Genomic DNA, 26833 nt, shown 5'->3' on the forward strand with positions numbered 1-26833 from the left:
AAGCAAATATCTGGGAGATTTTGTCGGCTGTAGTAAATCAAACTAGTAACGTAGTGTCTCATCTAACTTTCATGTGAATAAGAAAGAAATTATTGAAAAACTGCTTCAGAAGTAAGTAGGAATATCTGTTCTTTTGCTGTTTATAAAAAGCTATTTAAGCTATTTACTAAGGCAAGTATCCATATGTTTGCCAGAAAGACTAACCAAGTCTTTTGGAACTTATGTGAATGCATAAATTGTAGGTGAGCAGTAAAAAGAATCAGAAGTTTGTAGTTACCATTGTCTGATGTAACAAATCTTTCAGTGATTGAGTCAATTTGTTTCTTGACCTTGTTTCAAAAAGTTTTTTTGTTTTGTTATAGTTTGAAAAAGAAAAAAATGTGAAATCGTGCACAGCACCCATGGGAAACTAGCAACAAACTGTAACTCTGCCATCTTGTCGCTAGCATTTCAGAATCTATTAAACCTATTTCTTTTTACTCTGAGAGCTCTGTTCCAATTTTTTCTTCCTTACTGTCTTCCATTGCTTCTCTTAGGTTCGCAAATTTGTGGCCAAGGACAGTGCAGGGCTTCGTATCCGTAGCCACCCTTCCCTTCAGAGTGAGCAAATAGGCATAGTGAAAGTCAATGGATCCATCACTTTCATTGACGAGGTAATTAATAAGAAATTTCTATTGAAAATTGGGCTAAGATGTATAGTTAATCCATGCAAATAATGTTGTTGTTTTTCATGTCTAGATGTGGACAGGTACAACTTGAGTACATGAGAGTATAAATTGCAAAAATCTAAATATTTACCAATTTAATTTTTTCAAACTGTCATTTTCTTTTTATTTACTTATTTGCAAATTTGTTTAACAGTCATTGTGATACCAGGAAACAAAATTCCTGGAGTTCATCTCCCAGTAATATCTAAGTATTTAGTTGTTCATGACCTAGTATTTCAGCTCTACATAAAAATTCAAAGATATAGGTATAATTTTCATTATATTCTTCATTTACATTTTCACAAGATCAGTAGTGTATTAGACTACTCTACATGTATAACTTTCTGTGTAACTTCATATGCAAGGAATATTTTTGCAATTTACTAAGTTAATTTATCAGCAAAAAAGTGGAAAGTGGGGAACAGTAAGCATATAAAGGCTTGGCATTCTTTGCTCTTTTCTCTCAAAGCAAATCTTATTGTTGCATTATCTGATTTTAAATTTATCTTTGCATCTTGCCTTCTGAAAATACATGACTCTCATTACTTTGAAATTCAGATTTGCTCAATATTCCTATCTGCCTCTTCTTATATTCTGTCAATACAGTGAAAATAATTATTTCCTTGCTATTGCTGTTTGTCTAATATCTGTTAATCCTTACTAGCCACTGAATGGTTACAGGAGGGCATGGCTCGTTTTTGTTGCTTGTTTCCCATAGATCCACAATGATGATGGTGTTTGGCTGAGGCTGAATGATGAGACAATAAAGAAGTATGTTCCTAACATGAATGGTTACACTGAAGCCTGGTGTCTCTCTTTTAACCAGCATCTTGGCAAGAGCCTTCTGGTACCTGTTGACGTAAGTAAAAGGTGCCTTAGAAAAATATCCAAAGTACACTCTATCCTCATTACAAGACTTTCTTTAATTAAGGCTGCAAATGAGTCCTGAGGTAAAAGAATATTTTAATGACTAAAGACTGTCTTATATGCGTTACCATTTTTGAGGGCTGTTGTGTAATGAGGGTGGAGTGTAGAAATACATGTATAAAAAGCAAGGCTTTTTATGTTGAACTCTTATCCTAAAGGATATGCGAAAGTGCAAAGACCGCTACAGTAGTCTTAAAATGTGTAATTGTTAGATTATGCACCAGGTGTTTCCAGTGCAACACTTCATTGTCCGTAAAGTGGCCCAATAATGTAAAGATTTCTGAAGAGGCTTCCAGCCTGCAGTTAATACTGTTGTTTCAATGTTATTAAAAACATGTCACATGCTTTCATCTTTGATATTTTTCATTGATATTTTTCATAAATTTTGTTTGTATCCTTGAGTTATAGATTATTAGTTAATCAAAGAATCAGAACACCAAAGCTCACTAAAGAAGTAGAATTTATAATAAAAGCAAGCAAAGCATAATTTATCTAGATAACTTTAATAGTGAACACAATCACTACAGTTCAAAGATGGTTACAGTTTTGCTGGCAACAAGATATAGTTTTTAAAAAATACATATGTAAACAAAACCAGTGTTGTTTCTCATCAAAACTTCTGAAAGTACAGGTCTTCTGGATCACCTGTTATTGTGCATTCTTCAAAGAGAGAAGTAACTTGATTTCTTCAGAGATGTGAGAACCAGTTCTAATCGTTAATGCAGCTATTTAGATTGGAGTTGCCTTCTTATATGAGTGAGTTGCTATTTGCAGCTTAAGACAGTTAGCAAATACTCAACCAGTTTAAAAACTTGCAACCAGTACTTTCAGTGAAACTGGACTGCTTGCAAGTAGGTAAATCTGGCAGTTCATAAATCCCCAGTGGCTACAGTCCATGTTCTGACAACATTACATGATATGACTAGATCTTCTTGTCTAGAATTTATTTGTTGGCATCTTTTTATTTGGAGAGTGCATTCAATTGCATCTTTATTTTGGGAACTACTTTAATACTGCATTTGGGAAGCAAATTATTTCCGTACTCAGCCATCAGTTTCTTGAACAAGTGACAACAGTCATTTACCTAGCTTGTTATAAAATATATGAACACATGGAAAAAATAAGTTTTGTTTAAAATATTCCTTGAATTTTGAATCTAGTTTTCTATTGAGTATCAATTTCTCTAGTACACTAGTCAATCGTTAGTGTTTTTCATACAGCAGCTCACCCATAATAAAAATGAATTCACTGATGACAGAGTAATCAGCTTCAGTAAATCTGTAGCCTGGATGCACATTATATATTTTTCAGTATTTTTTTTCTATTACCAATACTTTTTATTTATTTGCTATGAGGAAAGTTATTGAGCCTCAGTAGTCGTGGAAGTGGCTAGCTTACTAGCTTCCTAACTTACTAACTTATTACTTTGTCAGTTTCAAATGGTTTCAGTACACATGCATTTCTAGAGGAAAATTTAGCTTTCTCAGACAAACTTAAAAGAAATGGCTCTCTTAGCAAATAGTATATAACCCAGAATATCCAGTTCTGATAACATCAAATTTTGATTAAATAAATAGACCAGATGCAATAAAATGTGAAAAATAGCCCATTGTGGAGTTTACTGTGTGAATGCTTCTTTAAAGTTCAGATAGAATATTATACGTCTTTTTTTTCTTATTAAAGAATTCTGCAAAATAGTTTTGATACCATCTGAACTCTGAAGATCTGATAGATATTACTAATTTTCTTTCAACTACCCAGTTCTATTACATCCTCAATAGCAAAAGGTAAAAGTTGCATGCTTTTGTGGCTTCTGATCAGTAAGGAGCCAGTGGTGAACACAGCAAAAATTACAGAGACGTAACTACAACTTTAAGATGATCATTATATTAACAAATGTTTTGAACTACTTATGAATGGAGGTTTTATTTGCATCTCTCTCATTTTTATTATTATTTACTAATTTTTGGAAGGACAAAGCATATCCTGAAATGATTTACTTTTATTATGATCATACTTAAGCATGAAAATTTATGTACTTGTTTCATGGTCATAAAAGGAAAGGAAATCTATATTTTTTTTCTTTCTTAACAATCACAAAACAAACATCAAGGTTCCATGGCTTTTAAATATCTTAGACTTTTTAGTGCATGCTAGTATATCATTAGGAAGTACACCATTTGACGAAATTTTGTAAACTTTTTTTAAGCTCCTGATTTTTGTAAGTCAATTTTAAACTCTTTCCTTCCAAATCTTGATCGAGTAAAGTGATACTGCCTTCTCATTAGAAAGCCTTAAAGTCTCTTGAGGTAATCAGTGAGATGAGAACACTCGAAATTAGGTGTTCGTTGTTTGCCTTTTCTCTGCATTTTTCAGTTGTCAAATCTGCTAAACGCAGTCTTGTAGAGTCGAATGACCAATGTGGTAAAAGATGCATTAAGAAATGTTAGAAGTTCTGTTTATGAAAATGTGAAATAATTTCTGCCTACCCATCCTTTTCTATTTAATTGGGTAACTGAATAGCATTATGAACGGGACATAGTAAAAAAATAAAAATAAAAATCAGTAATATATACGGTTTCTAAAATCTGCAGCAGATTTAACAGTATTGGCTGTAGAAGAGGAAAACACTTCAAGTCTTATGTGCCTAAAAATACATATGGAAAATCAAGTGGCTGAATTAGATATGATATTCCCTGTTCAAATAAATCCCACATTGTTTTTACTAAACTTAATTTTTATTCAACTCGTGTTTGTACAAGTAGTTTGCTACTCTGATTATGGTACTATGTTAATTTAAACACGTAAGTTTTTTGCAATGCTAAGTTACGTGTGTAAAATTTCTCAGTGCATCTTGTAAAATATATTTAAGATTTTTTTTTAAAGAAAGCTGTAATTGCTCCATTTCATCACTGTATTAATTCAACAGTGAACGAAGGAAAAATATTTTTTGTGTGTTAATTTTCTGCAGTGTTAATTTCCTCTTCTTTGCATATATATTGCACTTGCTTTTTTTTTAATAGACATTAATTGTTTATCTTAAGATAAAACAAGTACTGAGTATCTTAGATCTCAATACACTGTATATTGTGATCAAAGGTATTATATTTAAAGATTAATGATCATGGGAATGTAGAGATTCTATCTTAGTTTTGGCCACTTAAGAAAAGTTTGGTAGTCTGACATTTTCCTATATTTGCTCTTCTCCTTTCATGAGGAGCAACTATATAGACATTGATCTCAAATTGCACATCTAACCCATCTTCATATTCTGTGATTTTGGATTGGCTTCTTAAGATCCTGGTACTTACTTTTCCTTCTGTTTTGTCAGAATCAGTTAACTGTTCTTTCTGCATTCAAGAAGATAGAGCATAAAGCAATGCAAACTAATGAAAAACAGTTTTGTTTTATGGGAAGTCATAGAAAGTAATATTTTGGTTAAACTCTGAAATTTTAAAAAGATATATGTTGAACTCTGAATATTTTTGTTACTTCATTTTAAATGTCAGATGTATAATTATAGGGAATTCTTTACCCTACTGCTGAATTTTACTGTTATATTCCCCAACCACTATAGACTAACAGAACTGAGAAACTGCATTTTTTTCCAATGATTATTGTAGTTAAAGAGAGAACCAAAACCAGTATGTAGGTTATCTTGTGTGATTGCAGAGCCTCCATGGTTGCAGAGCCCCCATGTTTCTATGAAAACACTGAAAGACATTCACAACAGATTTCTACCATCATTTTAGGCATGATAGGAGTCAATTGGAGAGTGAGGGTATGCTGAGTAAAAAGTTTAGATTATTATTTTAGATAAGACAGCTTTGAAAAATAGTACTGAGATTTTAAATGTTTTAACATCTGCTAATTTTCAGTGGTGAAGTAATTTATATTCAACTTCATGATTTCTGAAATGTAAACTTTATTAGAAAAAAAGGTATGAAGTTTTTCTGGGAACGATTCCTGAAATTATTTTTAATTTTTGGAAGGGAAGGATAAAATAAACTGAAACCTACCAATTATAGCTTAAGAACTAAATATAAAGTCTTGCATGTAGTAGTTTCTTCTGAATTAAAAATTATTTCTCAACTACGTACCACATATATTGATTATGACATGCTAAAAGCCAGGAAGCCGGAAAGCTCTAATGTTCCGAGAGCACAGGAGAGGATCTGGCTTTATCTTCAGTGTGTTGATGAGCCAGCACACTCCCAGTTCACTGCTGTTGGTTTCTTCTGTGTGTTTTTCACATATATCTTTGTAGCATGTCAACAGAGATTATTGAAATGATACTTCATTATCTATGTTTGTTTGAACAATAGAAGTCCGTCACAAAATATGAAACATGCAGCAAAGTAAAATCATCAGTCTCTTAAGCTACATTAGATGTCTATAAAGCAAACTATCATTAGGCAAATAGAGCCTTTCATAATTGTCGTAGATTTATGTAAGCCTCTACTCTCTGATCTTCCTGTCTAACACCGTCCTTGCCTCCCCTGATTCCCCAAAGCATCTTTTACTTGTGTACCACTTCCAATTTCTAATGGAATTATTGTGTTTGATAATTTCTCCATTTTTGTCAGTTATAAATTATTGTCTATCTCATGATAGAAGTAAATTTACTTATTTTTGACAAGTTGGTGTGTTTTTTTCAATGATTATGGATAAAGCATGCAAAATGTATTTTGTACTTGTCCATTTCTGCTTACAGTGTTTAATTTCCTTTTCTTTAATTACTGTTAAATTTTAATATGAATGCTGTCCAGGGATTTTAGTTGGTTCCCCTGTAAAGGTGGAGATAGGAAATAAGGTTTTGATAAAACAGTTCATACAGATTAAATGGTGGCTTTGATAAGTGGTTTCTGCCATACTGATTCTTGATATTACTGCCTATGTACTATTAATTCTTTCATTCCATAGGAACAGTGACAGTTTCTTTGAAATGTGTAGAAACAGCTTTATGGACATTTTTATGGAGGAAAGATGTCTGCATTTAGTGTTTTCTAATAGCTAATAAATGCTGTCCTAGCTGTTCTGTGTAGGCAAAAAATACACTGTGCAGCAGTGCATGTTTCTATAATATGGTCCGTTTCTTATAAACTTAGTGAACTCTCTCTGGTATCTCCATTTGATGATTTTCCATTATTAACTAGTAAATGTACTGTATATCTTATAAAACAAATGAGATTTTAGTGATTGTTTTAAAACACTCTGAAATTTTTGCTTTCAGTACAGAGTGCAATTTTTATCTGCATGCTAGCAAAATCTTTTGCACAAATGAGTTGAGTTTCTCTCCAAAAGAGTGATCTTAGCTCTTGTGCATCTGAGTTCTGAATTGGTGACAAAAGTCCATTTGCAGTAGTCCTGATATAATGGAAATTCTTTCAGAATAGCGGAATGTCTTGCTATAAAACTGTGGTTTGTGATGGAACAAACTACTGTTTCATCATAACAGAAGTGTGAGATTTATCTGTGCACAGTCTCAAGCTTCATAAAAAATGTCTGGCTCTTAGTTACAGTAAATGGCATGACACACTCCATCCATTTAGAGCTTTTGACATACCGAATGGTTTTTGTTCAATAGATAATTTGCCAAGGGGGCAATGGATTCAGGTGGCTTAATCAGAAAAACAAAGTTTTCCCTTTTGGGAAGTATTCTACCAGTAAAACTACTTGTGCAGAAAGTTTGCATTACAGTGCTTCTAACTTCTTCCTCCAATGTTTCTTTGTTCCCATTTTCTTCTTGATATATGTCTTTTTTTAAAACTTTGTTGCTCAGAATGTCTTTAATGCTAGCCAAGGAGTAAGGGATTTGGACTTTTTTTCATGGACTTCCAAAGCTTTACCCCCTAAGGTGAGTTAAGTGACAGGAACAGTCACATTGAATCTTTTTTTTTTTTTTTTCCTCATAAATCAAATTTACATTAAATATTCCTTGAAGTCTGTTTTACCATGAATTATTTTTACAGCAAATGGAAGGTTGACTTAGAATGCTGTGTCTGTATCTCTTCTTTTACAATGGTAAAATAAAAATGCTAGACTAGATAGCTGAGTTGAGCTGAGTTGTCATTGATTTATAAGTTGCACTCTCTTTTAATAACAAACAAAATTAGAAATTCAGGGAGATGGCTAGTAACATAATAGAGGCATTCATTCTTGTTTTGATGTTATTAAAGTGTATGCTTTAAATTGCAGTATCAAATAAGTTTACATTCGTATGAGCAAGACTGCAAAAATTTAATACATAAACCATTTTTAATCTTAAAATTATGGAATTGTAGGAATGCATTACATTACATGCATACATACATAGTTAAGCAGTTTAAACTATCTACTTATGTGCTTGTCGAAATCTCTGTACAGCCTTGTAGTGATTTGAGATCAGTGTTGTTTTCGTATTAAACTTTCACATGAACCTTGTAAAGAAAATGACACTCAAAGTGCTTACTGGTTTAGAGATACAAAAATGTGTTATTCACTGGATTTTCTTCCCCAGAATGGCAGTTTTTTACTGTTACATCAATATCTAGGGAATGTTAAAACTATCTTCAGATAGCATGCATTTTTTGTTTGTTTTTCTCTTTGGACCAACTTCAGCTTGAAAGCTTTGAAAGTCCATTTTCTATAAAGGTTTCTTGGAAAGGCTGATGAATAACTCTGGACATAATGCACAGACTTCAATACAAAAAAAATCTGAAAATATGTTAATTAGAGATTACAGGAAATAATGTAAAATAAAAAAAAGTAAATAACATGACTAGAACTTCAGTTTAAAACTGATTTTTAGAAGTATTCTACACAGCAGGAGATGTAACAGGAGATTATGGAGGCAGAAAGTATTAGCACATTCAGAATAAATTAAGTCTTTAGGAATGAGATTCATAAGCAGACAATAAATGAAATAGGATTATGCCCTCTAACATCCATATAAAGAAGTTTTTACCTATGTTGCTCCCAAAGTAATTCCTCCTATTTATTTCCGTGGAAATTAGATACAAAAAGCATAACAACATTACTTAGTACAGCAAATTCTCAGCTACAAAATAACCTCACTAGCTGATTTGCGTGGGTGCTCTCCATTTGGTGATGTGACAGCAGTACTTGGCCATTCAGAACGTGTCTTGTCTTTCATATCACTGCTGCCATTGCCGAAATGCACCACCTGCTGCTTCACTGTAGTCACATCCACTATTTGATCTACATAAGCATTCAGCAAAGCATCGATGAATGAATTGGCAGGAAGCTTCAGCCTCTACTATCATACCACCAACAGCTTCTGATGTCATGGGCCAACATAATAAAATAGGAGACATTACTTTTAGAGCAGCCTTAGGAAATGCTGGTATATAAGTGATGGCCCACTGGCAATGGCTTGTGTGCTACTTTTGAGTAGCATTTTGTGTTGCCATGACTGAAGACATATGGACTAAGTAAACCACTGGCTTCCTCCAATAGGGCTTTATTTAGGCTCATAACTTTCAAATCTTCTTTTCAAAGCATATATGACTTGTATTTTAAGCATAATAGAGCTTGTTCCTGCTTCTCGCTTCATTCCTTTAGATGTTACCCTAATCCTTCAGATTTTCCAGTATAACAGTATAGTAGACCTCTTAGGCATTTAATTTATCTATGACTGACTGAAAATCTATTTTTCTCCTATTTTTAGTAACTATCAATATTTATAAATAGGAAACACAAAGTATTTTCTCAGTTTGAATTTGAGTGGATTTTTAATCTATAATTGGTACTAGGTGAAATAAATTGCAAGCCTTTTTATTGTCTGAGTAAAAATAATAAATATGCAGTACTTTTTATAAGAATCTATGATGTTTTTATTATTCTTTGTCTTCATTTTACCTTCAAACTAAATTAGCAAATGTGTTATAATACTAAAATCAAAAAAGAAGCTTATCATTGGAAAGAGATTCTATTTAATGTCATTTTATATAGCTCATGTTTTTTTGCTATATTATTTCACAAATACAGCAGGAGGAATGAATGTATATCCTAGTAAATGTCAGTATGAAGCAAGTTTTAGTTTAAATGGTAGGATAAATATTTATAGTGTCTAATTCCCTTTTAAATAACTTGTGTGTATTTAAGCCACTTCTGTTTCAGGAATAACAGGGCGACTTTTCAGTTGATTTACTAGTAGTTCAGTTTATTATTGCATGCTAAAATTAGCAATGTAACTAGTATCTCACCTTGGTTTGGAATTTAATTATTTCATTCTTGAAATAAGTATTTCTTATGTGAAGAGTTGAAGAGTGTTAGTGATGGATTTTATTCTGTTCTGTTTTTTGTTTTTTTAATTTCTCAGGAGTCTAAGTCTAGTACTGGTGATTTTTTCAAAGACCTAAATTCACACTGCCCACAGGAAGCAGTGATGCAAGAACAAGATATGTCATTACTTCGAGGTGGTCCTGGAGTGTACAAGGTAGTGAAGACTGGCCCATCAGGTCACAACATCAGAAGCTGTCCTAACCTTAGAGGTATCCCAATTGGAATGTTAGTTCTGGGAAACAAAGTCAAAGCAGTGGGCGAGGTATGGATCCTTGTAGCTTCAGTTCATGTCTTCATAGATACCAATATGTAACTAGTAAACTCAACAAAAGAATCTGCTCCTGTACAGGTTTGCTTTTCCAATCTTTATGACAAATACTATCTTCTGAACTTGGTTTACATTTTAAATACTAATGTAATTCTGATTTTTGTCTTTGATGTGTGTTCATTGAAATAATGTTAAAGTTGTAAAGTGGTTTCATATGCTTGCTTGCATATTTGTTGCTCTATTCCTTACAAAATGATGTTTCTGTTTTATGTTTTTGTCATATGCTTTGAAAGAATTTTGTTTCACTGAAAAACAAAATTTTTTCTAGGATCTAACCAATTAACAAGTTTCTCTGCTACTGTTTTGACTCATTTGTTCAGTTTCTGAACTATTGTTACTGTTCACGGTTTTTCAGTTGTAATGTTTTATGGTTAAGAAGGGCTTAAGGATGAAGTGTGTCATGCTATTTTCTAAATACAGTGTCAGGAACAAAATTAGTACTTACACAAATGTTTCATATATAACTCACTCTTACAATTCTGTTGTTGCAGCCACTCGTAAGAAGGTATACCTTGAATATCTCCTTCAAGTTTTTACTTAGGCTTATTTGAATGTTTTACAGTTGTGGCGTTGGTGTTGCTTTTTCCAAACATAAGCAGGTTTAATATTACTGGAAATATTCCTAATTGTAAATGTGCCATGAATGGTTTTGGTTCTTCAGTCTGCCTCAGCCTGTGGCCTTAATTTAAGAAACTTTTAAGAAGATTTTATTATACTACAAAGACTGGAATGCACATATTTTTCAGATTCTGAATTAGGTTGCTGAATTGTACTACCGAATAATCTGCAAAGTCAGTATGTTGTGCTTTTTTATGTGTACAACAGGTGACTAATTCTGAAGGTACATGGGTACAAATGGATAAGAACAGCATGGTAGAGTTCTGTGAAAGTGATGAAGGCGAGGCGTGGTCGTTAGCTAGAGACAGAGGTGGAAACCAGTACCTCCGACATGAAGATGGCAAGTTGTTTTGTTTTCTAATTAACTTAGAAAAAAATTACAAGAAATTTAAATTGGACAAACAGAGAAGGTATTCCCTCGTATTTTCTTCTGTATCAGTTATGGGTCATAATTCTATCCTTCCTTTTAGCTATAGGGATCATTTTCAAATAAGTACTTGTGTACTTCTTTCAGACTTTCATCTTTTTCTGTGTCTATATGAGAAGAAGAGCAGAGAGAATTGTTTATGTCCTTTTTGGTTTTAATTCTGCTACATTGTATCCCATTAAAAAACCATTACAGTTTTTTTTAGACACTGAATTTTAAATTAACATCACGTTTCTAATTATTCTAGTTAGCAGTGAATTATTACATTTCCTTAAAATGCAGAATTTCTGTCCTGAGAAATTCATGTTCAGACTGGGTAAGAACTAGAAATAATGAAAGAAAACATAAGCAAAAGATTAGTACCCAAAGTTTGCTATTGCATATTTGTAATTTTATTTTGATTGTGCTTCTTATTGGTCATCCTCCAAGCATTACTGATCTTTATTACTTATATAAAATCTTTTACTCAAATGCTTTCTGTGAAAACTTCGATGCATCCTGAAATTGTTAATTCCATAATAGATAGACTAACCCGTCTGACTGAGTTCTCAGGTACAAGATCATGGCCTACCCATTGTTCCCTCAAAAGATGAAACAGGAGTGATCTGACATTATTTGCACTTCAGGAGAAGATCATCTAGACCAACCTCACGGCGAAGAGTCAGCTAGAACAAGTTGCTTCTCAGGCCATTGTCTAGTAAAAGTCAAAATATTTAAAATAGTTCCAACCTCTCTGGGTAACCTGTATCAGTATTTACCCACCTTCACAGTGGAAAAAAAAAAATTCGTAATACAGTTTCACACTCTGCAACATTTGTTGTCCCTTGTCCTGTCACTGTAAGCCTTCCAAAAAAGTCAGGCTTCATCTTCTCTGACTCTTCCAGTTATGTAATTGAAGGGAGCAGTAAGATCTCTAGTTAGCTTTTGCTTTTCAAGAATAAACAAGCTTAGTCTCTCAACCTCTCCATAGATGTGTGCTCTGTAGTGCCCAGACTGTCTTGGTGGCTTCTGCTGAATTCATTTTAGCCTGTATTTGAATGGGGAGCCTGAAATTAAATACTGCTGTCTAGTGCCTCTTACTTTTCAAATTTCTAGTAAAAATTAATATGAATCTTCATTAGCATGACTTCAATAAATATTTCTCACTGAGAATACTTGTTCTTCCACGAATTGTAGAAATTTGGTGTAATTCCCTATGAGGCTGATTTGTTTCAGCTCGCGTAAGGAGTTAGTTTCTTCAAGCTACATTCAAAAATGGATTTAACAGCTGTTATCCAAAGAATAAATAAATAATCAAATGGTGTGATATTACTGAAAATAAGTTCTCAAGCCTATGGCACATGACAGCAAAAGTTGCAACAACTCAGTCAAATGTAAAACCAATCTGAATGATATTAACTCCTCAATCTTTTCATTTTTAGAGCTTGAGCTCTAGGGAAGAAAGATGTCCTTTTCTTTCTGAGAAGAATTGAGTAGAATGAAAGAGTGCTCTTTGGAGAAAAAAAAATTTCCTTTGTGACTCATCTTTCCAGTGTAAAATCTGAGAAGATCTAATTCTAAAGTGATACGGGTTTTTTTGCAGAGCAAGTTCTTCTAGATCAGAACGTTCAGACTCCTCCTCCAAGTCCATTTTCAATGCAAGCTTTCAGTAAGGGGACGAGCTGTAGTAATGGACAAGGGTTTGATTACGGCCTTGGAAATAACAAAGGTATGTTTTTTCACTCACATTTTTTAAAATGATAATTATCTTAATTTTGCTTATGTTTTTGTCACTCATTTAATACTCTTTTAGTCACCATCAGATGTTCTCCAAAAGAAGAAATCAGTAGCACAATGAATTGTAAGGTGTTTTTTCTTTACTTCAATTTCACTCAGTCTAAGTACTCTGTATAAAAGCATCATCAAATGCTTGAAAGTTATAGACAGGTGAGGCTTTCTGTAATCATAGAAGCATAGAATGGCCTGGTTTGAAAAAGACCATAATGATCATCTAGTTTCAAGCCCTCTGCTATGTGCAGGGTCGCCAACCACCAGACCAGGCTGCCCAGAGCTACATCCAGCCTGGCCTTGAATGCCTCCAGGGATGGGGCATCCACAACCTCCTTGGGCAACCTGTTCCAGTGCATCACCACCCTCTGGGTGAAAAACTACCTCCTAAATGCCAGGCACAACACTAAAATGTAGAAAAGAAAAATAAACACTTGCAAAACAAGATACGAAAGGTATTGTATTTAGAAAAAGAAGTTTTGAAAAGATCAGAAACATTCTTAAACACTTCTAACCTGTCTTAAAATGTGAAGTGCTTTTGATTGGATAACAGACATTTGAGATTTATGTTGCAGAACTGAAGTTACCTTTCAAACTCAGAGATACCAGTTACAAATACTGGGAAATAAATAACATCTTACTCATTTTACTGACATAAAATAGTAGTTTCTCTTAAGCATGATTTATTTCATTGATGAGATGTAAACATACATAAGCCATGGCAGTAAACTCAAATTGCTTGCCTTCTGTTCATTCATTAATTAAATCAAGAATACTTAATAATTGCTGAGGCTGATGTCCTCAATAAATACTACTGAAGCACAGAGCTCTGTCATTATACTCTCGTCTCGTTTCTGTCCTCTGTCAGTGCCAGTGAGAATGTAGGCCTTAGGTGTGCAGTGTGATTTTAATACCAGAACATAATATAAGTGGTCTCTGAATTAAAAATAAATAAATAAATCTTGAATTGAAACTTGTTTTAAAGGAGGACAAATATATATGATAGCCACAGTTCTACCATTACATACCATTATACAAGTAGCTTTTATTATTCAGATAGAAAGGTTAAAATATGGTCAAGTATATTCAGGAGAAACAACATTAAGGAGTTTTTGAGTCATTTCTTGTTGGAACTACAAGCATTAATTAGAACTCTGCCTCTTCTATTACCTGATTAGCAGGACCTGAAATTATCAAGTAGCCTGCAAGTTATGCAGTTATCACTGTAGCTCCAAGAGTCATTTAGTCGCCATCTTATATCAGGGTGTTACATCATAGCATCAAATTCCCTAAAAAGCTGTAAATGTACTGACAAAGTTTACTCAAGGGCAGTGAAATGTGAGTATTAACACATAGACATAGAAAAGTAATGAATTATTTTTCCTTCACTCTTTTTTTTCAACTGCCTCATACTCAGTTACAGGGTAAAATCATCAAAACACATAAATCTTTGCAGAAATCGCATAACAGTGTTGTTTGGCTGCTTTCTTTGTAAAGGTCAGCTGTGGGAATACAAGAAAAACTGTTCAGAGCAGAAGCTATGGAACAAGATAAACAGCAGTCAGCTAGATGACTTTATTCATTCCATGTACTGTAACTGCTTCTGAATTCTTGGAAAAAAAAAGACAGCAAAAAGTTGTTGGCAACTGTATTTGAAAGAGTAATGATATTTCCTTGCCCCTGCAAAAAAGAAATAGAATTAATGTATCATTATTTTATGTACTGCCAGCTTGCATTCACAAATCTAAGAAGCTTTGAGTTTTGTGGAAGAGAAAGAATTGAAGACACAAACACTATGTATTAGGAAAAAATTCGAGTGAAGCAGTTCCATTGGAGATTCTTGTTGTTTGTCAAAAGAACTTTCTGTGAGGATGCACTAGTTTAAATGCAAATTTAGTCACATGCATTGGTTGAATGTAAAGATACCCAGTATTAGCTCTGTGTTTACAGTATTGCTAGTATGCAGCTCTTCTTAGAGGTTTTTCTCTTTAAAACAAGTAATTGTTTTAGGTCTGTTCATTTAGAATTCTAATGCAAACTGGAACGATTCTAACAAAAAAGTTCTTTAGCTTTTCATATAACATCACGTTTTGGAACATTTTATCACTCTTATATTCCAGATATTCCATGGCTTAATAGACACTTAAGCAATTGCCAATCTTTGTCCAGAGAAAGATATTAACTAAAATAATATTTTACTAATTTCTAAAAATAAGCAGGTAACAGGAATCCCATTTTGTTATGAATCAGTAAATGTTAAAAGAAAACGTCTTCCTTGCTTATATTTAAAATATATTTGGCATCAGCTAGGCTTTAAAGTGCTGAAAATCACTTGATAGTTTTGCAAACCTGCATTAGCAAGTACAAGGCAATTCTAGAAGAAAAGTACTACTATTGGCTGCTGGGCTTTGCATACTTCTGTAAAAATCATTTCCCACTTCTCTTCTGCCAAATAGAAAGAAGTTATCAGTGGCAAAACTGACGATAATATTGGACTGTTAAACTGGTTATTCTTCAAATATCCCCTCTGCACCAATGCTAAGAAAATATTAGGAAAGAAAGACTGAAAGGAATAATTTTATGATGATTCTGGAATGTGCACCCTGAACAGTTGTTTTTTTCTATATAGTGTATATTAGATATTCGTTGAAAAAAATTAACCGATTGATATATATATAGAGAGAAATATATATATTTAGTAGTTAATGATAGGCAAAAATTTATATAACCTTTTGGGACTTCAGAGTCAAGTTCTGTTTCACTTACATAGATAACTGGCCTGAGAATTTCGTAAAAGAATGTCAAAGGATAAGACAGATAAGACACAAATTATGTGATTCTGCTTTATATACTGTTTGGAGATCTAAGCTACCATATCTCGGGAAAAATATTTCTCCATATTGTCGACACCCAAGTGGTAGAGGAAATGTAGCTATTGAAACAAATCTGTGTCAAACAAAATTGATTGATCTTATAACCAGAATTCTTCAGAATAGTAAAGATTTAATGAGTTAGTGGTATTGATGGTTTTAATAACAGATAATGAAGGAGTAGCTTTATGATTGTTAGAAATGCAGTGCTAGAGTACATGGAATACTTGCATGACTGGGATGAACAACCTGATAGATAAACACATAGTACATGAAAATATGCACTGTTTTGTATTCTTAAAGGTCTTCTTAATTTTGGTGCTGAGACTGGATCAACTCTGGCTTACTTTTTGTAGTATACTGTTAGATCAGTAAGCCCCAGTGATGCACTGGGTATAGCAGACAGAACACAGGAATAGTTCTTTCGGTTTTGGCAGTTAACTTGATGATCTGCCTCTACACTGTCATTTCTGCTTCCCAGCTGTTACATGGAATGCAGTGCCCGGCCACTTGGGCTGCATTTACATTAAGGCAGCACTAAGTCAGCAGAGTTTGCTCACTGATTTTGTAAATTGCTTTCAAAAAAGAAAATTAAATTTGGAAATACTGTGCATGCATTCAACTGAAGATGCACAAAGCATCTTCAAAACCAGCACAAGAATTTTTACATGTATGTCAGGATATATAAACTGCACATATACAGTTGCAAGATCCAGTTGGGTCCTGTATTCTAGTGTTGGTTCTTTCTCTGATAGTTAACATAAATTACATCTAGAAGAAAAAATAATACTGTGCAGCTCTTAGCCCGGAATTATTATTTTTTCATAGTTTTTTTTTTTTTTTTTAAGTAGAATAATAGTTCTTTGCCAAATGTGTCACTCCCTTCTGGGTCTTTATGATAGGAAGGATTGCTGCTCAACTACTAATTCTAGTCTTTTTTTGTTATACTACTTCCAAAATAGAGGAATAAACTTGATGCCGATAGGTGATTATTTAAATGGACTTCCAGCTGTTTCCTGGTATTTCTGTTGTTTCATTTTTGAAACCAAAATATCAAGAAAATAATTGCAATATTTATTATTGAAGTTTTTTAGGGTAATGTATGTTTCCATGTACCCATAAGTCTTTGTCTAGTTCTATGAAAAAGCAGTTGATTGTCATCTAAAACCATTTGATAGTTCTGTATTAGTTGTTGTATTAGAATTTCTAGAATGTTTTTAAAATGATCTGAATTTGTAGAGTGAAGTGATGCTGTAAGGATTTGGTTGGTGATCATTTGAATCTGAGATGCTTTCATACTTGTGGTGTCTCTGAGCTGCTGTGACTAAGTTTACCTCAAGTTACAACGTGGTGTAATAAACTCTGCCTTCTTACTGTAGGCTTCATATATTTCTAACACTTATATGTGGCTCTTCTGAAAATTGACATTTAGAAATTAAAATTATGCTTTCAACATGCTAGTTTTTTGAAGGCCTTCGTTTGCCCCACAATGAATATCTGTAGTTCTTCAGAAAATCACTGTCAGTTCCTAAATTGTACTTATTTTTAAAAAATGTTTTGCAATCTGATCTTGAAAAACATGACAAAATACTTTTGAAGATATTTGCAAAAATGAGCAAATATTTAGGAAAACCTAGGCATAGAAATACATTTACCAAAGTCTAAATACTTCTTATCCTTCCCCTCTCATCAGTTTTTCTAATCTTTATCTGCATGTTCTGTTGCATGTGTGTATTATTGTAAATGCTAAGGATGCTGTTTTTCTCTTGGCTGCTGTTCTGTTTTTTGTTCACTTTTTTTTTTTTTTTTTTTAGCTAGTGAATATAATTTCTATTTTGAAATGTTTTAAGTAACTGGAGTAGAGTTTCCATGATTTTTTTAAACCCTGCTTGTAATTTGAAGTAATTTAATTGCCATGCATGGGATGAGGTTTTTGTATTTAGCCACAGCCAAAGCTGTTTGTGGCTAAATAAGACCCTTCTCTATTATCACCATTTAAACATTAATTGAGCACCATTTTACTCTGCTGTTCCAGAGAATGACAAGTAACAGGTTGTAGTTTTGACTGTTTTGCCCACTACAGGTGACCAACTGAGTGCCATACTGAATTCCATTCAGTCACGGCCAAATCTCCCAGCTCCTTCCATCTTTGATCAAGCTGCAAAACCTCCCTCTTCCCTAGTCCACAGTCCATTTGTGTTCGGACAGCCCCTTTCCTTCCAGCAGCCTCAGCCACAGCTTCAGAGTAAGTTTGTCAGCCTCATCAGTCCATTTCTGCAGCTTTTACATTGCTGTCCTCAGTTGCTTGCTAGCTTCTAATCATCCCTCAGCACGCCTTTCTGCTTTTATTTTGTTGAGTTAGTTTTTCATCATTCAGACACATGTGAGATAATGCTCCTAAAAAAAGTATACTTGATAAACTTTAGTTTTGATATTGACAGTATTTTGCTTTTGTATATGACCTGCAGCATAGATAACATTCATGAAAGTGCATTTCCAATATTGTATGAAACTCTGGGTTTATAATGAAGGTAAATACCTTTCATGGTTCAAAATGTTGATAAATCTCTTAACATAAGAAATTGACTGCAATAAATTCATAGTTATTCAATTTTCTTCTTAAATTTCTGATTTTGTCATCACTTACAAGTTCTATGATGTGTCTGGAAAGTTGGAACACCTTGGCAGTAACCCATAAAGACTTAGCAGCCTTGTGTTGAGTGCTTATAAGATTGGTAGGGACATGCAGATTTGCATCTAGATGTGAATGGCAGTTGATCTGATTACTGGCAGGAGAACAGGAGGTTTAATTTTTGTTCAGTGAAAATTGAAAGTGCAGCATTCATTGTGAGTGGCAGATATGGCAGTAAATTCTTGCTTATGTACGGAACAAGTCTAGCATGCTGGTCTTGTCTTACCCATAGAAGTATCCATTAGATGTGCCACAGTTCTTTCCTGTGGGACATGTCAGTCAGTTCAGTTTGTCTCACGCAATCCTAAAGTGCTCCAGTTCACCTAATGCAAGTAAGTAAGTATTTAGTGGAGTGCAGCAAGTGAGAATTAGATTTAAATGTCTGGTTCACTTCTGCATAAGCTATCAGACTCATTCTGAAGTGACATTGTGTGCTTATACTGGGCTGTCAACAGTTTATGGGCTGGTTCAGCCTGATTCCATGACTAGAGGGGCAGAAGGATTTTGCAAAATCCGCGCCTCCGGAAAAGGGAAATGGGACCCCAAAATAATTAAAAACAGCGGCAACGATCTGAGGAGAAACAAACTAATTTACTAAATATGGTATTGGAATGCCATATACACACTAGATAACACACTGTAATACAATATAATTAGAATTGAAGCTAATAAATCACATATAATGAGAGAGAGTGTCCGAAAAGTGGATAGGCCTCACCATAACACTGAGGTGAGATGCGCAGTCTGGTTGAGCAGCAGGGAGGAGAGCCTGACGAAGAAAGAGACATCAGGTGACCTTGTGCTGGGTTATATCTCCTCTCTGACCGCAAAGCCACCTGAGGTATGTAGTTCCTCTCTTCCGGACAGGTACCCGGATCTGGAGCATTAACACTTTAACTCCCAGTGCACTACATGATGTTATGATGCGGAAACCATGACATGGGCTTAAACCAATCTTCTGAAAACATGTTCCAAAATCTAGTTAGATGAAGCAACTGATTGCCAGTAGTGTCAATACACCATCACTGGGAATTTGACAATTATATGTTCTTTCCCTTCACTTTTGTTTTTATTTTGTTGTCCAGAGTAATAAAGTCAGAGTTTCTTATTCAACATTTAATCAAATATTTCCCTACTAGTCTTATTTCAAACTTCTATCATTTAGAATTTATGTATGAAAAGAAAAGCTATTTTCTTTTGTATGCCGCTTAAGAAGCTTTTTTAAATTAAGTTACTATCCATGTATTGTTTTAATAAAGATCCAGGATTCAGAATTAGGACCTTTTTTTCCAAGGGGAACGCTGGTCTAAAAAATAAAATAAAAATATAAAAATAAAATAATCTTAAGTTTCTGTCTGATTTGATAGCTTAGTACACTATTTCAACCAGTTAGGTTTTTAGCGCTTCCAGCAGTATAAACTAAACCAGAATTGAAACAGAACTAGTGTACTATGTTGCCATAACTGTGATGTGATACAAGGACCTTCTTCTTAACAAGTTGTCATTTACTTTATGATATCATATAAATAATATAAATTATATGTTTGAAGGAGGGAAATATTAAAGTTTTTGTTTCCAGTATGAAAAATCTAGAAGCATATGAGGTGAAAACAGTTTTGAGTTAGAACTTCCTTATTCTTCTGAAAATCTGTTTATCCTCCTTTTACCACTTGACATAATGGTAGAACATTGTCTGTGAAGGCTGTAAGACTGTGTTCGTGTTTATTTAATAGTCAAAGAAATTGAATTTGAAAATTAAATACTATTTCTAGAAACCATACGTATTAGAAAGTAATGAATTAGAAGTGTACATCTATTAGACTAGCAAAGCATAAATGCAATAAAAATATTTAAACAGGAAAGTTCTATTTGTATCTGATTTTGCTGTGCTTTTTAATGTGTTTGATATGTTCAACTGTGAGCTATAACTGAGCTGTAAGAGAATCCCTTTTAACACTTTATTATTTCCAAAGCATTTTATAGCTTTCTGTTTCTAAACAAGTAATTAGAAATTAAATCCCTTAAAGAGCATATCCCAAGGCTCCATATCATGTCAACTGTAGTCATACGTAATTATAATTTTAAATGATGTCCTTTGTTCATAAGTGCTTACCACAATAAATTTAGATCTAAAAATTAAAGCAAATGTTTGTTACCTGTTCTATTACAAGTACTGGTAATAGTTTAACAGTTGAAAGTATTTGTCCCCCATTGTAGATTCCCATGGCTACAGACATGGCCATGGAAATGCATTTCCTGATTTAACAATCTGAGTAAGTAGCGTAGGCTTCCACTTACATTTTCTGCTGCCTGTCTATTTGAGGAGGTTTTATATCGAAGCGTGATTTTGAGGGGAATTAAAATCGTGTTGAGTGTCCCATAAATTTATTTCCTAAATAGTGTATCAGACTATGGAGAAAAACTTTAATCTGATCATGATGCATACTCTGCCAGAGTTTTTCTTTAGAAAAAACAGTTAGCTATTCTTTCTGAGGAATGCTTTCTGTTCTTGGGTTTTATTTTCTTTTGTTTTCCAAATTGATTTGAGAAAGAGAGAGTAGGCTTCTCACAACTTTTTTTCTTCAGATACAGCATCAGGTTATTTTTTGCAGGCATACTATAGTGCTTTTGGACAACCACTTCCTCAGATATTATGCTTGAAGTATTTTTTTTTAACAGAGAGAGCATGAGTTTTCCTGTACTGTACTGTAATTACTCATGCCTGAATTTGCTTGCTTCTAAGAAGACTGTAAGATCACCAATAACAGATTTGCTCAGGACCACAGCTTCCAACAGATGCCAGATTTATTACTCATTACTTGATTAATTTGTGTCTGCATTTTGTTGATTTTGTCCAATTTCTGCTTGAATTCTTAGTGTGTCAAATTCTGGAGGGTCAAGCAAGGTCTTGTTTCTCAGCCTTCAACAGTTTGTGCTAGGTCATAGAAACCTTCATACACAGCAAGACAGGGAGATCAGCGGGATTTTGTCTCACTGTTCAACACCAGTTAGTAAAGTTTAAGAACTGGCTGTTGAATTCTCAACCCAGGGAAGAAGCTTGCAGTCACAGAAGTTAGAACTTTCTGCTATTATCTTCACATCTGAGTCGCTATGACAAATGAGGATCAGATTTATAGACTGGAGATGCGTTAAACCCTTTTGTTTAATACATCTATCACAATTCTAACTCTTCCACCATAGACCTGGCAACTTGCGTTGAGTAGTTTGCTCAGCACAGCTGTTGTTTCCTGAATCATTGCAGTCCAGGCAGAAGCTGCAGTGCTGAGCTGCTGTTCAACACATTCATGGTGTTAGACTGCCTCATTGCCAATACATGCTGCAGAGCTGCAAACCAGTATATGATCAGCCCCTACCATTCGTATGTTCCTCAGTATTGTGTTAGCATTTTCTTCTTAGTTTTCTTCCTTTCCTTCCTAGGTGCTTATTACAGAACATTTGGAACCACTGGCTTTGCCTGTAGCGCTTCTGTCAGCCTTTTATGAACAGTGGAAGCTGCACAAAAGATTTGCACATATACAGAGTGTGTAAACCCTTTTTAGTAGCATTTCAGTAAAATGAAGGGAGAGACTAGTCTTAACCAATCACTCTGATCTCTTCAGTGTATACTGAAATGTCATGGAAAGCGGACTGAGAGTATTGGCTAACTTTTTTTCTGATACCAAACTTTTTTCTTGTTGCCAAACTATTATTCCTGAAAGAAGTTAAACTGTTTCATACTTTAGGCTTCAAAGATTTAATGTTGTAAGAAACGCACTTATTTTTTGTGTGTGCTGAGCAATTTAAATTCAAAACCATCTCTGTGGGACTGGTAACATATTTTGGAGGACATGTATAAATTATGTCGAGGTTTATTTTAGAAATAGATTTGACTCATTGTCTTCAAAAATTAGGAAATTACAGATTCATTATTATAAAATTATAGATTAATTTTATATAGTTTTCTAGCACAGGAAGGCTTCTTTCAATTAAAATATTTAAGCAGCTCCAGTGTTTGTTATTTAAACCCTGCCTTTGGGCAATAAACATAAAAAATTTTGTTTGTAATGAACAGTAATATTTGGATAATGATACTACACTTTAGCAGTTGCATCTGTTCATTCTTCCCTTTCCCTACTAAATTTATCTAGTAGTTCTCTGCCTTTTTAATATGTAATATTCAGATGTTTGTTGACTTCTGTGTATTCTTGTACTTATCAAGAAATGGAATCCATGTCCAACTGTCAGTACAGCATTTGGCATTTTTCAAAATGTGAAAAAACATGAGGCATCCAATGCTTAGGCAAAAGTGCAGAAAGTAGGTCAGTGCTTTCCTTCATCATCATGCAAAAAGGCTGGAAAGGAGTGGCATTTCAGAAGAAATTTTAGCTTATCTTCACAATCCAGACACTCTTTAGCAGTCTGTTTCAGACTTAAAAAATAATAAAAATTAACATGGACCGGTCAGCAGCATGTCATGCATACTGAGTTTGCCTTACCACTTTTTCCTCAGAAGAAGCAGTCATCGGATATCCTGCCATGAGCTGCCTCTTATGTTTCCACACTGTGTAACTTTTCAGGCTGGAACTATTTCCAAGTTGAGAGTATGACTAGAGAGAGGTTGTCACATTCAGTTGTGATTGGACAAGTCTTGTTTACCTGTATTTGAAGTCTTTGTAGTCTGAAGGTGATTGAAGAGCAGGAATCCTGTCCTTGTCACTGACCAGACATACTGGATAGACGTCGATTGAATGGAATCACAGATTCATAGAATTGCTCAGGTTGGAAAAGACCTTAAAGATCGGGTCCAACCATGACCTAACCATACTATCCTAACTCTAACAGCCCTCCACTAAATCATGTCCCTGAGCATCACATCCAAAAAGTTTTTAAACACATCCAGGAAACATTGTTTTCCTAGGCAGCAAGGAAGCAAGGAGACTGTGTGGGAAACTCATTCTCTTTGACACAATCTCCTTGAAGTGACTGAGTGCTGATATAGTACTCAACATAAACTAGATTACAGAATTGTAATGTAAATATTCTCAGATGTAGAATGAAAGAATGGAATGAAAATCTGCGTACATTAAGTTGGATTTAGTAAAGATTTAATTATTCACAGAATGAAAAGCTGATAAACAAAATTGTCATTTTTAGGCTTTTTTTTTACAAAAGTGTTCCTTTTATGCTACATTGCATTCTTAATGTATTTTTCTGCATCTTAACTTTATAAATGTGCAAAGTGTCTGACGTCCTGCTACTCAAAAGCTATACAGTTGGTATTGCATCTTTATAAAGATTTTGTAGGCATCAAAGTAAGTAATGCTATTCTTAAACTTGTGATAGTACTAGAATGAGAATATATGGATTCTTTTATCATTTTAAAGAATTACATTCTTACCTCAAGCGTGAGTGAACATCTTCTCATTATAGAATGATGTGTAGTTTGTTATTCAGGGTAGGGATTTTAATGTATTTGTATGCAGCTTTGTAAATTCAGTACCAGACAAAAACCAAACTAAACCAACCAAACAAAAAAACAACAAAAAAGCCCAACAACTAAGTGCTGTAGGAACAGGAATCTCTTATTTTCGGTGCACTTTTCTTCCATTTGTACAAAAGTGTATTTCTAAAGCCAAGTATCTTCTAGTGTACAAAATCTTTTTAAAATCGTTGATACAATAGGAAATTGACCTTTTTTTCCTGAAGAAATAAAAATTGAAATTAAAATTAAAAACAGTGATTTAGGAAAGTAAAGTCTTAGACTTGAAAGTCTTAGACTTGAAGTCCCTGCTGTTGTCTCACTCTATCATGGATCATACCAGGCTTTAAATTTTTTTCCCTTAATCCTTAAAGCAAAATTATTTATAAAGATTGATACAAATTTGTTTCCGTGTCTATACTGTTTGATTGAAACTTCTACTGATAATTAGGTCTTCTGATGGTATTGCAAAACTGCAGTTCACATTACAAGTGAAGATTTTTGTAACATTTCATTACTGAGGTGAATTCAGATTTGAAAACAAGTAGCTTTGATTGGTTTAATATATATATATCTTTCATCATTCTTCCAATGAGTAGTGAAACTTCAAAACAGAAAAGTCCAGATCTTCTCTAATTTTATCAAAAGAATGTTACAAATAGTCATCTAAAGAAGATAACGCAGCTTTAAATAACTAATCTCTGAATTTACAGATTAAAATTTCACATTTAAAAGCAGATTTCTGTTCAAAATTAGGTTCTGCTGGTTTCATAATAAACCATACATCTGATTGATTAGCCATAGTGCAATTTAGATCCCATAAACTAACACTTTAGTATTTTATTTTTTGAAGTTCAAATTAGGGAAAGCTTTTTAAAGTAACTGTTTCTCATTTTAAACTAATGTAGGAGTCTTGATGAATTCAAGAGCAGTTAAAAGAGGAGATGCATATCACTTTAAATGCTTGTTTTTATATCTGCAATTTTTTCCATTGAATCTGTGCTGCTTCTGTGCAACTGTTTTCCACTGTAGACACTCCATCCTGCTGCCTTGCTTCTCGTGAGCGTATTTACAAAACTAATGATGTAGTTGGGCCTGCCTCTGCTATTTCATCTCTCTCTCACGAACTGAAGGGTGGGTATGCATGCAAACACGGCTAGGTTATTCAGATTTTGTATTCAAAGTGTTGTGTTTTTTTTCTCCTTCCATTCATTTTCATTTCATTCTCTTAATACAATTTATTCAAGTTTGGTGTTTGTTAGGAGTTTATTTGATATGGCCATTCAGTATTGCCTTACTGAAAGGAAGTGATTTCACAGTATGCATTTTAGCTATCAAATTTCGTAAATGGGTAACTGTTAATCTAGTATAATACTGTCTGCTCTCAAATGCAAATATAGAAGTCAAATGAAATGTAGAAGGGGAAAAAAGTACTCTTTTTATTTTCTTTGTTTACAGATAAATCAGATATGTAATTATGCAGTTTCTCATGTGGGGCATTTTTTTGTGCTGATACTCTAGAATGCTAATTAGGATTATTTACATATACATGTGCAAGTGAAACCTTCTGTAAAAAATATTTTTCATTGCTAAAAGCTATTACTAAGCTATTTCAAAAAATTTTTGTTCTAGATGTTTTCCTACTTTTTTAACTGGTAGTGCATATACTTGGAATGTGATACACTGCTGAATGGTTTGCCAAGTTCTGTGTCCTCTGAGAAGACAAGTGTTTTCTGTTCACTTTTTTTCTTTTATGAGGAGTTCTATAAAAAGTTATTTAAATGATAATATCTACAGTTTTTTCTCATATGGCAAACTTTAAATTAATATTTTTGTTTGCTTATTTTGGGGAAAAGTGTGCATAAAGTAATTTTATTTCTGAATTCATTTATCACAAAGCAGAAATCTTAAAAATTGTTCATCAGTAGAACTGGTGAATAACAAAACTGGCTTGAGAAAATGGTTGAACTGCTATTTAAGAAACACTTTTTTTTTCTTCTAGCAAGAGCAGTCATTTTATAAAACATGATGTACCATGCTATTTCTGCCTGCTTCTTTCTCCCCATGTCAAAACAAACATGCAGATAAGAAAACAACCCAAAAACTCCTGAGAAAAAAGGTTAAAGACACTTAAGACACTCAAGAGCAATAATGAAAATGTTTGAAATGTTCTGTTTACATTTGGCCTGTTGTCCTCGAATATAGACAAAACATTTCTTTTTTATCCTGGAGAAATATAAACTCCTATTGTGTCCGGTGTCCTGGGAAGCAAGGAGAGCACCCTAACTCTCAAGTTTATTAAATATTTTAATATAAATATTCTTAACTTCTTCCTGTTGCTGTTTTATTATAAACTCCACTTAAACATGAGGAAACAAAAAATGTTTTGTTTTCTGAGGAGACATCTTGGTTTCTAGTCTTTATTTATTAATTGTGAGATTTAATGGTATTAGTAAAAAAAAAAAAAGAAACAGGTCATTCCATGCTTCTGTAGATTATCTAGCATGCAGATAAGACTTCATGCTACAAAACTAGAAGAATTCAGAATTTTATATTGCAAAAGGAATTAAACACAGATTTCCCACCTTCCAAGTAAATACTGAAGGCACTGAATAAAAGATGACTACCTGTCATTTCTGTTCCCATTAGAAATCATGGTTCAAATTAGCAAACATTTTTAGATTGATTTAAATTTTTTGACAATTTTTTTTTCCTCCAGAATGTACTCGGGC

General features: G+C 33.6%; 1 protein-coding gene across 1 annotated transcript in view; it reads left to right on the top strand.

Annotated features, from left to right (window-relative positions):
- Positions 1 to 26833, top strand: part of MYCBP2 (MYC binding protein 2) — a 208692-nt gene that overhangs the window by 140343 nt on the left and 41516 nt on the right. The window contains 7 exon segments of the mRNA XM_031552043.1: positions 537 to 653; positions 1426 to 1566; positions 7417 to 7491; positions 9958 to 10182; positions 11074 to 11206; positions 12876 to 13001; positions 18014 to 18175. Of these exon segments, the coding sequence (XP_031407903.1) occupies positions 537 to 653; positions 1426 to 1566; positions 7417 to 7491; positions 9958 to 10182; positions 11074 to 11206; positions 12876 to 13001; positions 18014 to 18175 (979 nt within the window).

This window comes from Meleagris gallopavo, chromosome 1 (assembly GCF_000146605.3).
Source record: "Meleagris gallopavo isolate NT-WF06-2002-E0010 breed Aviagen turkey brand Nicholas breeding stock chromosome 1, Turkey_5.1, whole genome shotgun sequence".
Classification (NCBI taxonomy): Eukaryota; Metazoa; Chordata; class Aves; order Galliformes; family Phasianidae; genus Meleagris; species Meleagris gallopavo.